Source organism: Bradysia coprophila, unplaced genomic scaffold (assembly GCF_014529535.1).
Source record: "Bradysia coprophila strain Holo2 unplaced genomic scaffold, BU_Bcop_v1 contig_232, whole genome shotgun sequence".
NCBI classification, from domain to species: Eukaryota; Metazoa; Arthropoda; class Insecta; order Diptera; family Sciaridae; genus Bradysia; species Bradysia coprophila.
In genome coordinates, this window is record NW_023503493.1 from 14078922 (window position 1) to 14096389 (window position 17468).

At 38.1% G+C, this 17468-nt stretch overlaps 7 protein-coding genes across 7 annotated transcripts in view; 3 read left to right on the forward strand and 4 right to left on the reverse strand.

Moving 5' to 3' along the window:
• The window catches only part of LOC119077216 (odorant receptor 43a-like), a 456342-nt gene that overhangs the window by 323522 nt on the left and 115352 nt on the right, over positions 1 to 17468 (reverse strand). The gene's annotated exons all lie outside the window — the stretch shown is intronic.
• LOC119076842 (putative odorant receptor 71a) overlaps positions 1 to 17468 on the reverse strand; it is a 439431-nt gene that overhangs the window by 307858 nt on the left and 114105 nt on the right. The gene's annotated exons all lie outside the window — the stretch shown is intronic.
• Positions 2635 to 5735, forward strand: LOC119076861 (probable dimethyladenosine transferase). Its single transcript, XM_037183865.1, has 3 exons — positions 2635 to 2780; positions 2850 to 3562; positions 5572 to 5735. Exons 1-3 carry the CDS (start codon positions 2723 to 2725, stop codon positions 5716 to 5718), a joined length of 918 nt encoding a protein of 305 aa, XP_037039760.1. The 5' UTR covers positions 2635 to 2722; the 3' UTR covers positions 5719 to 5735.
• Positions 5777 to 8023, reverse strand: LOC119076826 (protein FAM114A2). Its single transcript, XM_037183824.1, has 3 exons — positions 6437 to 8023; positions 6188 to 6376; positions 5777 to 6103 (listed from the first exon to the last, which is right to left on the reverse strand). The coding sequence occupies exons 1-3, from the start codon at positions 7915 to 7917 to the stop codon at positions 5911 to 5913; spliced, it is 1863 nt and encodes a 620-aa protein (XP_037039719.1). The 5' UTR covers positions 7918 to 8023; the 3' UTR covers positions 5777 to 5910.
• On the forward strand, positions 8346 to 12022 carry LOC119076872 (protein SYS1 homolog). The gene is made up of 3 exons (XM_037183881.1): positions 8346 to 8615; positions 11390 to 11511; positions 11575 to 12022. The coding sequence occupies exons 1-3, from the start codon at positions 8454 to 8456 to the stop codon at positions 11768 to 11770; spliced, it is 480 nt and encodes a 159-aa protein (XP_037039776.1). The 5' UTR covers positions 8346 to 8453; the 3' UTR covers positions 11771 to 12022.
• LOC119076875 (V-type proton ATPase subunit G-like) lies at positions 11871 to 13889 on the reverse strand. Its single transcript, XM_037183884.1, has 3 exons — positions 13701 to 13889; positions 12321 to 12421; positions 11871 to 12253 (listed from the first exon to the last, which is right to left on the reverse strand). Exons 1-3 carry the CDS (start codon positions 13780 to 13782, stop codon positions 12086 to 12088), a joined length of 351 nt encoding a protein of 116 aa, XP_037039779.1. The 5' UTR covers positions 13783 to 13889; the 3' UTR covers positions 11871 to 12085.
• LOC119076868 (transcription initiation factor TFIID subunit 9) lies at positions 14259 to 15167 on the forward strand. The gene is made up of 3 exons (XM_037183876.1): positions 14259 to 14439; positions 14508 to 14644; positions 14706 to 15167. Exons 1-3 carry the CDS (start codon positions 14292 to 14294, stop codon positions 15093 to 15095), a joined length of 675 nt encoding a protein of 224 aa, XP_037039771.1. The 5' UTR covers positions 14259 to 14291; the 3' UTR covers positions 15096 to 15167.

A 17468-nucleotide genomic window follows, 5' to 3' on the forward strand; every position in this document is an offset into this window, starting at 1 on the left:
CAAAGCAAAAATTGGAAAAAAATCAATTTTTTCTCTCACACTGAGTACTTTTTTGGTAAGAGGAAACTAAGCATTAACTACTGGCACTTCATAACCCTCATAGGAAAAAATATTTTTATGGACGAATCGAAATATCGATTTGTTGACAAATGATTGCATTTTTGGAGCTCAAAATATCGGCTCGCTATCACTGATTTTTGGGAGAATGAAGATAGCAATTACCACAACATATAAACGGAAATAGAAAAGCAATGCTATTATTAAGATTTTTAGACCCGTACGAAGTACTGGGGTCTTATAGGTTTACGCATACGTTTGTAACACGTCGAATTGGACTCCCTGAGTAAGGGGAAACCTATTGTGGTTGTCTCGAGATACCAAATCCGCGAAAAAAACATAGCTAACGCCGACCCGTACGAAACACCTATTCGTATCAAGAGCCTTTAATGTGAAACTCTTCATTTCTCTTACTTCATTTTCTTCTCTGCTGAAAAACTATTCTCCCTTTAAAATCAGTTACATTATCCACTCTTTGCCTTGTTATCATATACAACTAAATTGCCGGAGGCAATGTAGACAGCCCCGTACGAAGTCAAATTTCAAAAATTCCTATTTAAACAGCTATGTACCGCTATATTTAACTATATTTCACTATAAATAAACATTTCACAGATAAATATATGCTATTATATAGCTCTATATGCCTGTATATAGCTCAATATAGCTGTTTATAGGTATATATAGATGTCCATATATGGAATCCCTGAAACCCCACACACATAACTAATTATTTCCATGTTAACAGAAACTATCTAAGTACAAATTTTCCCACTTTATATCGTTTTTACTAAAATCCAATATGGCCGCCGGCAGCCATTTTGTTAGGAGACCGGAAATAGTACCGACGCTTTACATTCGTTAATACCTTTCAAACAAAAAAAAAGTCATGAAATTCGGTCAAAATTTACTCGAGATATTCTCAAAATACACCACGTTCACTGTACTTCCGAGTAGCCAGATAAGAGCTCACTTCAAGAGACCTAGCTCACGCTCCGGAGAACATAATTTCATGAACTTTTTTTTCCCTGATTGGTACGGTCAATACCTATCTAATAAAGTGAAAACAGACGAAATATGTTCAAATTTGGCCGACCTACAAGCAAAAACTGCTTCCCGCCCCGTGCCTGTTTCACAACAATGGGTCTAACTCACGAGTCGGACATCCGATTTCCATAAACTTTTTTTTTGTCGATCGGTATTGTAAATACCTTTTATTTGACGTATCACTTAAAAGTTTAACGTTTGAATGTCCGGAGATATCTTCGAAAAACCGTAAAGCACTTATTGGGCCACAGCTCGGGAGGGGTCGATCCAAAATCACTCATCTTCGAACTTAGCCTGTCTTTTGACATTACCAAACGGGAAAAAAAAAATTTCAAAATCGGATGCGTTGTACTCAAGTTATCGTGCAGACAGACAGACAGGTATTGACCGTACCAATCAGGGAAAAAAATTTTATGAAATTATGTTCACCGGAGCGTGAGCTAGGTTTCTTGGAGTGAGCTCTTATCTGGCTACTCGGAAGTACAGTGAACGTGGTGTATTTTGACAATATCTCGAGTAAATTTTGACCGAATTTCATGAATTTTTTTTTGTTTGAAAGGTATTAACGAATGTAAAGCGTCGGTACTAATTCCGGACTCCTAACAAAATGGCTGCCGGCGGCCATATTGGATTTTATTAAAAGTGATATAAAGTGGGAAAAATGATGCTTAGAGAGTTTCTGTTAACATGGAAATAATGTGTTAAGTGTGAGGAGTTTCAGGGATTCCATATATGGACATCTATATATACCTATATACAGCTATATTGAGCTATATACAGGCATATAGAGCTATATAATAGCATATATTCCTCTGTGAAATGTTTATTTATAGTGAAATATAGGTAAATAAAGCGGTATATAGCTGTTTAAATAGGAATTTATGAAATTTGTCTTCGTACGGGGCTGTCTATATTGCCTCCGGCAATTTATTTGTATATGATAACAAGGCAAAGAGTGGATAATGTAAGTGATTTTAAAGGCTTTTGACACGAATAGGTGTTTCGTACGGGTCGGCGTTAGCTATGTTTTTTATTATTTTCTAATATCTGCTGAGGTGTGAGCCAGCCAAACGATCTGACCCGAAAGCTGGGGCCTAGTAATTTGCCTTTAACAAAAAACTTTGACGTGTTGTACAATCGCTAAAACGAACTGGTGTGCATACGTTATTTTGCACCAGCTGGTCACATACAATTCCAAATGGGACCAGCTGGTGCAAAATAACGTATGCACACCAGTTTGATTTAGCAATTGTATGATGACTGTCATTGTTTTGACATTCTGTTTGTTTACAAATGATATTTAAGATGACCGACACGAAATTATTATGGCCACCACAACCTTTAAAATTAAACACTCTAGGCGTGAACTCTGTCCTCTCATTAAATTTTTGTACAGCCGTAAGCATTTACGTGAATTGCAAATTCAAAAAGCAATAATTTGAAATTGGCGCCGGTTTTGGCTTTGTTATTTTAATTAGCTCCACTTCAGACATTTTATGTCAACATGGCATCGGATTAAATATGGCTTTGACACACGTGAATTAGTAAATGTCAAAATATAACCTCCCCAACTAGTTGATAACAATAAAAAATATCAAAAAGAATTAAAATTTTTGCAATGCCGAAAGTAAAATCAGAAAAGCAACATCGCATCCACAATGAAGTGCAAAAGCAGGGTAACTATTACAGCATCAGATTCGCTACTTTTGCCAGAATGTTTACATTTTGTCATTGTTTACTTGTAGGCATCGTCTTCAACAAGGACTTTGGTCAACATATCCTGAAGAATCCACTCGTAATTACCAGTATGATTGAAAAATCAGCTCTTCGGCCTACAGATGTTGTCCTCGAAATAGGTCCCGGTACTGGTAACATGACAGTCAAGATTCTCGAAAAGGCAAAAAAGGTGATAGCCTGCGAAATCGATGCTCGTCTCGTTGCCGAACTGCAAAAACGTTGCCAAGGGACACCACTCCAGTCGAAATTGCAAATTCTCGTCGGCGACGCACTCAAAACAGAGCTACCATTTTTCGACATTTGCATAGCCAACGTTCCGTACCAAATCAGTTCCCCATTGGTATTCAAACTGTTGCTGCATCGTCCATTCTTCCGATGTGCCGTTCTGATGTTCCAACGCGAATTTGCCCAGCGATTGGTGGCAAAGCCCGGCGACAAACTGTACTGTCGCCTTAGCATCAACACACAATTGCTGGCAAGAGTCGATCTGTTGATGAAAGTCGGAAAGAACAATTTCCGACCACCGCCGAAAGTCGAATCCAGTGTGGTGCGCATTGAGCCGCGAAATCCTCCACCGCCCATCAATTTTTCCGAGTGGGACGGATTGACGAGAATAGCATTTTTGCGGAAAAACAAAACGCTGGCCGCTTCATTCAAGCAGACATCGGTGCTGGAAACGCTGGAAAAGAATTACAAGCTGCACTGTTCGCTGCACAACATTGTAAGTCTTTGAGGTTTTATTCAACTTTTTTTTTTGATCAGCTACGGTAGCCTACCGTGCATAATCTCTGAGCAATCAGCTCAGCATTGGTGTCTTCAGACATTCTATTTTTTACTTGCTGTTTGTAGTTCCCAGCTTTGCCTAATTTTCCGCTGTGACGAAATTAAATACCAGACAGACATGACGACACTTCGGAAATAACGACTTTTACAAAATTCAGTCTATTTCAGTCAGAATTAGGTTTCCAGGTTATCTGAAGCTGAATTGACCGAAACCTGATTGGTTCAATTTTAACCTGACTTAAGTTAACCTGAAATCGGATTTGACCTGAAAAACATAGCTAACGCCGACCCGTACGAAACACCTATTCGTATCAAAAGCCTTTAATGTGAAACTCTTCATTTCTCTTACTTCATTTTCTCCTCTGCTGAAAAACTATTCTCCCTTTAAAATCACTTACATTATCCACTCTTTGTCTTGTTATCATATACAACTAAATTGCCGGAGGCAATATAGACAGCCCCGTACGAAGACAAATTTCATAAATTCCTATTTAAACAGCTATATACCGCTATATTTACCTATATTTCACTGTAAATAAACATTTCACAGAGGAATATATGCTATTATATAGCTCTATATGCCTGTATATAGCTCAATATAGCTGTATATAGGTATATATAGATGTCCGTATATGGAATCTCTGAAACCCCACACACATAACAAATTATTTCCATGTTAACAGAAACTCTCTAAGTATCATTTTTCCCAAGATATTTCTATTTTACTAAAATTCAATATGGCCGCCGGCAGCCATTTTGTTAGGAGACCGGAAATAGTACCGACGCTTTACATTCGTTAATACCTTTCAAACAAAAAAAAATTCATGAAATTCGGTCAAAATTTACTCGAGATATTGTCAAAATACACCACGTTCACTGTACTTCCGAGTAGCCAGATAAGAGCTCACTCCAAGAGACCTAGCTCACGCTCCGGAGAACATAATTTCATAAAAAAATTTTTCCCTGATTGGTACGGTCAATACCTATCTAATAAAGCTAAAACGAACGAAATATGTTCAAATTTGTCCGACCTACAAGCAAAAACTGCTTGCCGCCCTGTGCCTGTTCCACACCAAGGGGTCTAACTCACGAGTCGGTCATCCGATTTCCATAAACTTTTTTTTTGTCGATCGGTATTGTAAATACCTTTTATTTGACGTATCACTTACAAGTTTAACGTTTGAATATCCGGAGATATCTTCGAAAAACCGTAAAGCACTTATTGGGCCCCAGCTCAGGATGGGTCGATCCAAAATCAGTCATCTTCGAACTTAGCCTGTCTTTTGACATTACCAAACGGGGAAAAAAAAGAATTTTCAAAATCGGATGCGTTTTACTCAAGTTATCGTGCAGACAGACAGACGGACAGACGGACATTTTTTTTCTTGCTGATTTGGCATCTCTGGACAACCACAATAGGTTTCCCCTTACTCAGGGAGTCCAATTCGACGTGTTACAAACGTATGCGTAAACCTATAAGACCCCAGTACTTCGTACGGGTCTAAAAATAACCCGACCTGAGTCAGGAAGCCTGACATAGCGGATTTTCAGGCTACCTGACTCTTGATGTAAATTTTTTCCATTTTCAATTTAAATTTCTAATTAAAATTTACTTCAAGTCAAGTCAGGCTAGACAGTAATATGTCACCCAAGACTGTAAACTATGGATATGTCAAGCAGATTATGAGACGGGTCGGAGGGGTCACACTTTCCGAACTAAAAATTCAGTAATTTCCTTGTGAGGAAAAGGTGTCTTCCCGCATACCTGATGTAATGGCGATCTATGTGATCTATGTGATCCCCCAAAGTTTACAGAGCTAGTGTCACTTACGTATCAGAATCCTCAGTTTACGTTAATTTAGGGTTTTGATGAAGGTGGAAATTTGGTTACATTTAGTAGTTAGGACGTTGAAGACGGTAATTGAACGATTGTCTTCTCATTTTCAGGAAATGCCGGCCGAATTCAATATGAAAGACAAAGTGGAAAAGATTTTGAACGACACGAATATGAGTGGAACGCGTGCAAGATCAATGGACATCGATGATTTTATGAATTTACTGTGTGCGTTCAATACGGAAGGAATACACTTTTGAAGGACTTCAAAAAAAAATGTTTTATTTTGTCGAACGATTCGAATTTTTATTTCTTGCGGTTAATATTAACGGTCAACGGTACGGTAAAAATTATTTAACAAAAAAAATTTCAAAAAGAAAAATTTATCCTAAAATGACACCCATCCATCCACTCGATACGATTCAAATTGGCTAATTCATTGCTGCCCCTCGTTAGGCGGCACCCATTTGAAGTATTGGAATAAATAATTGGAAAGCATTTTGAACGTAAGACGTACTGTTCGAACCTTCCAGAAAGATGCTTGTGATTAACGAATTGACCTCATCCTTATTTTCCATTTGACTCAAACTGTTCCCGAATCTGGCTGAAATGCCGCTCAAGTGCCAGCACATAACGCTCGTGATTCTGCGCAGAAATGGAAACAACAAAAGTTAATGGAATGTCGACGTTTGCGGGTCCATTATTGAAATGGTAATGAGCATTACTTACTGAACTAAACTGTCAGCTTCATCCGCTGTACTATGATGTTCCTTGATGAGAAGTAGTTCAGCTAATTTGTGCATTTTATTGATACAAATAGCGCTTGTTTGGGCGAGACAGCGTAGAGCCTTTTCATAAATTTCTTGATGCGATTTAGTCGTTTCACTATCCAGCCATGAAATGTTATCGGACCAGCATCTAAGATCGAATTAAGGTTAGCACAACGATTCTCACTGTTATCACAACTCTTCAACTTACTGAATGATCTCCTTGAAATCTACCGTGACATCCAGATCTTCTACGGAAGTTTTAAATTTATCGGAAAGTTCTTCTGTCGTATGCAGTCCATCCGACTCTTCATTGTCCATTTCGGGAAGTTCACACAATTCTTTGACTTCATTTAGAGTTTCTTCGAGTTCCGATAATGCCAAACCAGTTAGCGGAGCCATAAGGGCTTTTAATTTAAGGGCAGATTGTTGAGACAACATCTCCAGTGCCTCCAAATGCACCAATCCGTGATAGTCGTCGAACAACGTCTCGAAATGAAGCTGCTTCTTATAACGCTGCTTCTGGATTTCCTTTAGATTTTGCTCGGCTTCTTCGGTTTTTTCTTTCGCTTCACGCAAAATCTGACTCAAAACGGGTGTGTCTTTGTCCATCATTCCAAGCATTTTGCGTTTATTCAACAGGCCAGGATCATTTTCTTGCAGAATGGTCATCGTTTTCTTGCCAATGCTCTCAAGCGAATCCAAACCACCACTTATGACCCTATTACCGATTTGACTTACTCCAGACATTAGGTTGCCCAGCAGCATTGATTTGTCATCCTTACGAGTATCCGACGCAACAACCTGCTCGGGGTTCTCTCGGTTCTTTACATTCTCTTCGTGCTGCATACGAGCAATCTCTTCGGGATCCGGTACTCCCATGCCAGATTCAATGACTTGCGAAACGTGAGATGTCGCTGTCGACAGCAATTGCACCATTCCACCCCACGGCGTCCATCCCCAATTATTACTCGGTTCGGCTGGTTTGGGAGAAGAAAGTTTGTCTAGAACATTGGAAAAACCTCCTTCATTCGATGTTTTCACATCTTTGGTGGGCTCAACAGTTGGTGTGACGTCATCGTCCCAATCATCTATTTGCCAGCCATCTTCATCCGATAGCTTTTCCGCTTGTTCTTCTGTTTTGGTTGGTATCGTTGGTAATGTCTGATTGTTGTCACTGTTCGTTAACTTTGCTACTATCTCGTCGATTTCATTATCCATCTCATCCCATTTTTCGAAGTCCCAGTCATCTTCAGCTTTAGTGTCAGTCGTGTCAGTCGTAGTGGACTTCGTTATGCTATCCATTTCGACTAATTCACAACTGGAGGTCAAGCTTTGCTTGGATGCTTTTCTTTCTATTTGCGCAACGGGAATAGGCTCTTTCGTACTACTCGTCAGTACCAAGTTTTCTGTTTCACTATCACTGACAGTTGGCTCAGATGCAGTCAATTTATTTATTTTCACTTCATCCAATCTCTGATTTCCTATGCTTGCGCTAATCACAGTATCGGGTACAATTTTCGAAGATTCCTTGAGGAGAGGTTCTGGTTCTGTTTGCTTAGCGCGATGTTTTTCAGATTCTTTGACATCGTCGACATTCAACAGTTTCTCGACTTTCTTGACTGTTGTGGTCTTGGTTTCTATCACATCTTCGTCTGCACTTTCAAAAGCTTCACTGTCTGAACTGGACATTTTTGGTTTGTTTGAAATCTCAGCTGCTGATGGTGAAACAGTAGAAAAATATTTTGGTTTTGTTCTCTGTTCCAATGACGTTTTAAATGACAACAGGACTATTTTTTGATCTACGCAGTTTTGCTTCTTTCTTTAAACAAAAAGAAACGTCGTCGTAAGGTTGGCTAGTCTGTTCTCGGATGTTCGTTCAAACGATTCAAAAATAATTGTTTTCTCAATTGTATGTCGTAGTTGCTGATGCTTGTATCCTACGGCGTAGGATTACGTTAGACAGAAGGATTAATTTAGTCGACAAAATGTAAAATTGTTCGACGAACTGGATGAAAAAATTAGAATTTTTATTCGGTTGATTGACCATATGCAACCCCAAGTCAGGTCCAAATGTCATACCCATTTCTAACAGTCAATTGAATTATTTTGTTTACAAAAACTGAAAATTGGTGTGTGGAGTAAGGGGTGACGAAAGAAATTCCAATTTTGTGTTAAATATGTGACTTGATCTACGTACTGCAAACGGAAGAACAACGTAAATAAACATGAAGTCGGGATTCCGGAATACCCAATGGGATCCGATCATATTGATATCACAAATTATTGCCATGCAATGTTTGCTGTATGTCAGTTTGGGTCTGTTGATGTTTTTTATGGATGAAATTGCTGGAGCTAATCACACGTTGGATCATCTGTTCCAGTATCATGTAAGTGATTTGTGATCATTTCCTAATTCAAGCTGATTTTCGATTAACATGGTCAGGTGTCAGCAGCGCACTGCTCCTAGCATGAACATAAGAAATATTTGGAGGCTGATGAAAGCACAGTAGGCACTGCGTTTCGTTCGTAAAGATAGATGACTTGTTACGTTGTATGATAAAATCATCACAAAAGCCTCCAAATCGGACATTTGTTTCATTTCATTTCATTTCATTTATTTATTTCAGTTTAAATTCGATTATAAATACAAAAAACATCTGCGTAGCGCTAGTGTGACGAAGTCAATTCGAAAGAGCTACGATTACATTTGTCAAAGTAGTGTTCATGCTAGGAGCAGTGCGTTGGTGTCAGTTTTCATAAAATTTTGTCAGGTAACCTGGAACTTGACCTGATTCTACAAGACTGCTAAATTAGTGACAGGTTTCAGGTCACTACAAGTCAACTCAAAATTGAAAATTAGTAAAGGGTCCGGGCAGAACAGATTCAGGTATAACCGAGACCTTTGAAATAGTTCTTGTTCACATTGATTTAAGCCCGTGTTGTACAGCAAAGCGGTTCGGTCACGAAGAGCCCAACGTTCATTCTCATACTTTCAACACTAGTTACAAACAGTTCTTCAACAAGCCTGATGCCGATTGATAGCTTATTTGTAGAGGCATGAATGATTTGTTGGACATGGACACGGTTCCAGGTCCAAAGACTATTTCATTGAAGGCTTGCCGTCGTGTTAATGACAACAGAGCTGAAATGCATCTATGGATATTGCATGAAACTCAACTAACTTCGAAAGAGTTAGGAGTCTCGACTCCTGAAGAGATCACTAGGTAACAAATGATTGATTCTCAAACAGGGGCGCCGACTTGTGTTTTGGTTGTTGGGTGCGAGATCTCTGTACAGTGATTTTCACGATAGCGAATCTAGCAACTTAATTTAATATCAAGAGAAAGTGCAAGACCTGGTTCTCAGTGATTTGTAAATCTAACAGAGAAATATGTATTCTCCCATCGTAGTAATAATATAGTCGAGAAATCTAAAGCTAAGAACAAACTATAACAAAAGGGCGCATGAGTGCGTACAGAGGTTTTCCTTTAAGAAATTGCCTGTCTAAACCGAACCAAAAACTCTAGTTTTCCAGCAGAACGTCATAAAATAAGGCTATATTCGTCCAAATAGATAGGGTTCGCCAAAAAACTAAAATGAAGTGATCGTATTGCAATCCAGATTGAGTCAATAATGTCTAAGTCGTACTTGTAGAACATACTTCTTCATGAAAATATTACGGAATAACTACATTCACTTACTTTTGTTCAAGCCTTCTTTTGACAATCTAACTTCATTTTATATAATATTTTGGTGGAAAATTTGAGTTGAAATTTCCGGTTTTTCATCTCTATTCTGGACATGTATATCGACATTAGAGAAAAATTGCTCGAATGCATGTTTTCCATTTTTTATGCAACTGTCGTCTAATGGTCGGAGTGGTTCAGGTAAAGTAAAACTTGAATCGGAATCTCATTTACCTGATCTTGACAGGGTGGCTTCCGGTTAAAGAAAATGAAACTGGCCTGAAAAAATCAGGTTGGCTCGAAAGTAGTTTCAGGTTGACTTCCATTTTGACAACAAGTCAAAAAGTTAACATTTCAGGTTTCAGCTTATACTTACAAGTCGTACTCGTACCCAATCCAGGTCGCCCTCGCCCTGACCAAAAGTCCTGACATACTATTTCTTTTTCATGCTTGCTATGGGAACCGAAAGTAAAAATGTCAATTTTGAGGGGCGAAAGTAAACATTTTTCTACTTTCGGTTCCCATAGCAAGCATGAAAAACTCAATACGTCACATGGAAAAGTACTTTCGGACCTTTGTCCTTGTGACGTAATAGTCATTTGTGTACCTGTTTTGGACGATTGATTTTAGGCAATTTCGCGGATTGTAGGCCGAACGAAGTGAGGTCTACAAGCGAAAGTGCCTTAAATCAACCGTCCCAAACAGGTGCACATGTGAGTTTTCATGCAGAGGGCCGGAAACCCGAGAAAATTCGAAAAATTGCCCTCATTTTCGGCCCCGAAGCATGAAAATGACTATTTCTACAAAAGTATTCTTCATAGCCTTTGTCATATTCCTCGTATGATTTTATTTTTAAACATATCGTCTGTAATATAGATGACTATTTCTGCACGTTTCTTCTCGGTTCTACATTAGGAAAGTGCTGAAGTGGAACACCAAGCTAAGACAAAACTAATACAAAAACTACAATTCCAGACAACTCACACAGAAACGTTATTATTATTGCTTGTGAAGGTTCGAAAAATGTCTGAAGGCTTTTTTTGTTTCAATTCAGAAACAGTGGCAATAATGTTAGTTTATTTAATTAAGAAAAATATCAAATATCTGTTGGGTGCTACGCACCCAACGAATCTTGGTGTCGGGTGCTTGAGCACCCAACGCCACCTAGAAGTCGGCGCCCCTGTTCTCAAATCAGAAGCTTAGGTTGTGTTGTAGGACTTCCACAGCACCAAATACCGTCTTAACCGGTTAACCGATTTAAATTGAATTTGTCTGCGCAAAGGACCTTACTCGTTTTCTGACCATACATTCAATACAAGTCAGTGTTTCACTTGCAACTCGTTTCCTCAAATTTATATTTTTGCAAGTTCCTTCTCTGCCTGAGTTCATTTCATTTCTAAAAACGTCTACTGATCCTACTCTACAGATTTGACGACAAGCATCAATTTAACTGACCACTTTTTTTTCGCTCACAGGAAATACACGTGACTGATGTCGGTGGGCGCTTAGTAATTTTAGCTTTCGTTTTGAATTCGATGATCGGGGCGCTAGCTCTCTGGTTCATTGTCCGTCGCACAAAACTATGTCTGGACTTTTGGTAAGCTTCCTGAATCATTTCATCGAATTGTCGTCGGTAACTTTCGGATTTCACATTTTTCAGTTGTACGTTCCACATATTCCACTTATTCGTATGCTGGTGGTTCAATTCATCATTTCCATGGACATTTTCGTGGTGGTTGCTGAATTGTGTGTGTGCAACAATTATGTGTGCTCTCGGTGAGGTTTTGTGTTTGAAAACGGAATTGAAGGAAATTCCAGTTGGTTATTCGGCTTTAAATACGAAGGCAGACTTATGAGTATGTCGATACGAGTCATTGTACTATTTAATTAGGATGGTAAGGACTGTTGATGTGATTTCCGAAGAAGAAAATCAATAAAAAACGATAAAAAAAGAACTTTTTGTTCGGATTGTTTAATTGACTATGGAATGATTCAACAAAACCTTTTCTTTTTTTGTAAATATATTGCGCAGATGCGTTAATACTTTTCCATTAATTTTTTTAGTTAATAGCCCGCATAATTTAAGCTTTACGTTTCATTAATTATTTACACAGACCGAAAACGAATAAGCCAACAAACCGGAAACACAATCTTGTAAATTGGTTTCGGTCCTATTGACGGTAATTTTTGTGCAATTTTGGCTCAATATCGTACACCAATCTAAGTACATCCTTAATAACAGCCTCCTTGTTCGACGCTAAGGCACGGGTCATTTCTTCCAATTTTAGTTTAGCATCTTTGTCGATACGGTTGGCAACACCTTCTCGTGAGCCTACATGCTGTAAGTGAAACAAACGGTCGATTTTACAATCAATTTTTCGCAATTTTCGATTGCATCTAACGAACCTGGATTTCAAAGTCCTTGAATTGTCGTTCACGTTCCTGACGATATTTCTCGATTTCTTCGGTGGCTTCATCCTTGGCTTGCTTGAGTCGGCGAGTTTTACCTAAATGCAGAAAATTCATGATTTTAATGCGGCGCGAACGCATGGTAATGTTTTGAATGAACAAAGGCTCCACGAACTTCAGATAATTCTCAAAAAGAAGCGAAAATTTGACCAGCGAATTGTTTCGATAAGAAAGGGACTTAAAATTACAAAACTAAAAAGGGATGCACGGAAATCGACATAAAGTTCGACTTGCACTTTTGATGTCTTCGTCAAACTTGTCCAGTTCTCTGACTAGTTGTAGATGTTGTTGGCCATTCGTACCTAATTTACCGTTAAAAAAACAACAAAAAAGTGTTGAAAATCTCACCTGCCGTTGGTACCTTTGTTACCAGTTAATCTACAATAGTTAGATGTGGCGCCACATGCAAAAAACAGCGCTGTCGCAGATAAAGTAGATTACCTGGACACAAGTTTCCTAGGACAGGTGAGATTTTAACCCGAGGCTCAAGCCGATTTAAAAAGAAATGTCTCGTCTGTAGCTGGACATTTCCAGTAAGAGATCGTCAAAGGATATTCACTTTTTAAATGAGATGAACCTGTCGAGCACAACAGGTTGAGATGAGGGCAGAAAATGGGGAAAAACGTGAAAACGTTCTTACCAATGTATTCAGTTGTTCTTTACCACTTCCTCAGATGATCCCTTTTCCTAATTTCCTTTTCCTAGTTACACGAAGACCTGAATACCCAATTCGTGTCTAACAATCCTCCATTTTCTTGGTTACTTTTTAAAAATCTCAGAGATAGTCAGCGGTTCTCCAACTTTCTTTTAAGACTAGGCTTCTTGTCTTATAAATATCTAGAATTCTGGTATGTAAGACCAAGGGACCTTCAAGTCAAAAATATTTTGTTTTCAATTTCAATTAAAATGAATTGGATTTATATTAAATAAACAATTCAAGGAAAGAATCACTGTCCATATTAGAAAATTATTTTCTTCTACTTTACGGAGTACCTTGTGATTTCTTCTTATCATGTGTGAAGAAAAACGAACATCAAAAACCGAAGTGCTTTTTTATCTAAATCATTTCTGGCAATGCAAGATATTGGGCCTGTCCTTTACGTAATATCAAATAATTGTGGTCCTTTAAAATCGATGAAAGCAACCAACTGAACATTATACGTGTTCCCAATTTGATTCATTCAAACATCGGAAAAAAATCACAACACTTTGATCATGAGAACAAAATCGAATCACATGACTTATTACCGAATGATTAACATGAAAATCAATGTTTTTTCCACTCCACACAAAAACCGTTTTTTGATTGTAACTTACGCTTTCTGGCCTCTCCAACTTTATCCGCTGCAACCTTTTCAGCAGCCAATAGCTGTTGAATACCCTGACTCTGGTTCGTCATTCCTAGTATGTAAAAGAACTTAAAAGGAAAAAAACGATAAAGTTAAACACACAAAAAATACGAGGACTTGTACGTTCAGTAACTCAGCCAAGACTGAAAATGGACTGAGTAAAGTTTTATCAATTGAACGAAATTCAAATCATATGACTGTGGAAAGCACGTTCAGTTGTGGTTACGTGGTTACGACATGGAAAAAACTTGCATCACACAGATCACAAAGTATACGTAACATACGTAAAGTGAAATGCAATTTGTCGGACCTATATCATCTCAAAGAGGTTCTATAGCACAGAAGATGTACCAAAGTCTTTTCAGTCATATCACTCTTTTAGTTCTCATAGATACCATTTCAATTTCTTTTGCCCTTACGTCCTTTACGTACACTTAACGAAATATTTCCGTATAACGAGCATTATTCGAATGTCATTAAATTTTATGTAAAGTGAACGCCACCTTGACTATTAAACTGTCAGCGACTTTTGTTGTTTTCATTTTTTTGATTTGGTGAAATGGCGTCAGAAAGAGACCGATCCAAGCAATCAAACCCAAATAAACATATACCGAAAGATGCCCAGGTCATAATGTCCATTCTGAAGGAACTGGGAATTACCGATTATGAACCGCGCGTAATAAATCAACTGCTAGAGTTTACCTATCGTACGTAATCGGTGCATAACCTCCTCCGTTCAATGGTAACATATTGTTTGTTTTCCCTGTGTGTTTAGGATACGTCACCTGTATTTTGGACGATGCCAAAGTGTATACAAATCATGCCAAGAAGAAAGTCATCGATCTGGACGATGTTAAATTGGCTTCGCAAATGGTGTTAGACAAGGCATTCACTGCACCACCGCCGAGAGATGTAAGTGATATGACCGAACGATGGTAGACCAGAGAAATATGTTAACTCTGATCTGTATTAGGTACTGCTCGAATTGGCTCGAGGTCGGAACATTGCACCATTGCCACTAATCAAACCACATTGTGGTCTTCGATTACCGCCGGACCGATATTGTTTGGTAGCTGCCAATTACAAGCTACGAGCGGCTCAAAACAAGAAAATGACCAAATCGGCAATCGAAAATCGATCGACCATCAAAACACAGATCAAATCAACGCCAACGTCAACCATTAAACGTCCGGCGGTTAATGCATCAAAATCACAAACGGTAACGATACCGAAACCAGTCTTCAAGTTTAGCACTACGACGAAAACTGTGCCGGCTAAGGTGCGACCAGATGTTAAGGTTGAGTCCGATGATGTGCTGATGGAAGAGGTTACAAATAAGCGGAAAAGAGAAGACGATGAATGAACAGTCGTTGTGAATGTTGGATATATGGATGTGTAATGAATGAACTGGAAATAAACTTATTTGAGTCCATAAGTCATGGTTTTTCAATCATGATTTACACGAAATCCCTGAGGATCGCTTTCGTTTCATATTCATTTACTCGGTAAGTTACGAGCATTTTGAGTCACCCAGAAAAAGAAACTTCAGACAATACTCCGCGTGTGTGTAAAATTCGTCGAAACGGTATGATATACATCATTGACATATATGATACATGGACAATGTTTTCTATACGTGGGACACGTTGACAACGTAGTTACGTATTTCGATTGTCAGATTTGAACATTCATGTGCTACGTATTGTAGTGATGTACGTGGAATGTGGATAACTTACGGGTGGGACGGAAATTAAACGCATATAACGTATGTTTAACGTATATAGTGGATGTTGGTCTTAAACATTGAATTTGGATCAGATTTATTTATGTTTCTTAACACGAAGAAGATCAACTACAAAATTGTTTTTTAGTAAATTAGAGAAATCTAGACAAAATAATTTCATTTTTTGTGAAGTAGTTTTATTTCGTAATCATATCAGAAAGTTGTTTAAGTTGGAATTATCTGAAATTGATTATAAGCATTTTGATAATCTAACTATCTTGCTATCAAGTTGACTTAAATTCAATTATGTTAAATAACGACATGTAATTATTTATGTGCGATACTTTATAACGTTCTATGCCTAACTTATACGCCACACACGTATATGGCTTTTAAAGTACGCTTCAACAATAAGAAATGTCAACCAACACTACTGTACTGCAACATTAGAAAGATCGTTGGCTCATGATCCAGAGGTCCTCGGTTCAATTCCCAAAGAAGTCAAGTTTTAATTTGAGATATTTGTTACCAATAGCTGCTAAAATACATAATAACTACTATAAGCTGCTAATATGGTGTCTACCGTAGATGAATTCAATAAAATTCATATTTTTAAATCTTTGTGGAAGAGAAATACTTCTCGCACGTATTATATTCGAGCCGGCTGTATAACTACCTTACCACACTTTTAACAGGGGGCACGAATGATATACGCATAGCACGAAGGAAATTTCGCTCAGTGCAGGATCACAAATTAGATTGTCGTTGGAATGTCCGCCAAATAACCCAAACAGTTCGCAGTCCCATAGGAAGAAGGGTTCGTTGTTTGTAATGTGAGGAAGGAGGAGAATAAATTTCGAAAATTAGTGTCGGGTAATTTGTGAGCATCCCAGATTCAACACAAATTGTATTTGTTTATTGAAAAAAATTAATTTCCGTTTTCCGGGCAAGTCACCCTTCAACTTAGTTCATTCAACCGTTTCTCTAGTGGCGCCACACATGCTTTCATAGCTGAATACGGATCAACATAAAACTCTAACGACATTTTGCATTGCCCTATAAGATGGCGAAATTTTCACTTTCAGCAGCTATTGCCTCACGACTAGGTGACCGAGACCAATAATTATTACACGGTAGATCATCTCTCTCAGCCACTCCACAAATTCAAATGTCAACCGTAAGTTCTGCCGCTTCTACAAACTCTGACGCTTACAGCGGCTATCAAAAACGATTTAGGAATTTTGAAAATTCAATTTTCGCTAAAACTTGTTGTTTCGAAGATTACTCATCATTACTCTTTCTAGTAAACAAACTACATAAGGTGGTAAAACCGTGTGTGAATCTCTGCTACTTTAGTTGCACTTTGTTTTATAACACTTATTAACAATCCCAAACTTGTTTTGCTCCCTAATTCGACTTTTTCAGATAGAAAGAACCGCCTCAGTTATCGTCATAAAAGCACAATATGGTCATTGCGTGCTTATTGTTTTAAAATTTGGCCCGCCGTGTGATTAGCTTGAAAACAACGCACTTCAAGCGTGAGTGGTACTCTAAATAGAGTACTGAAACTGGACAGTGTATCATACAAACGCTGACCACTATGATCATTTATCACTCATGCTGGAAGTGTGGTATTGAAAGAGAAATTCATATCACTTTCAACGATGCTGCTCAAATTTATTATAAAAAGTTATCAATACCGAATCTATATATAGAAATCCACTCATACAAACAAACAAACACACCTGTGTTAGTGGCACAACTGTGTATTTATAGTGGAGTTACAGATAATCAGTGGACCAACTTGAAAAACGGCTGAAACAAATTTCGATACAGATTTGGTTGACTTTTACTGTAAAATTTAATCGGAGCAGAAAATTTGTAGTTTAACAGCACCTCAAGTAAATCTTTTCGTTTCTCAACAATACTTAAGTTAAGACATTTCAAGAACCGAATATCGTGGAAGAATACCACGTGTCTCATATAGAACTTGAACATTTTGAACAGTAATGG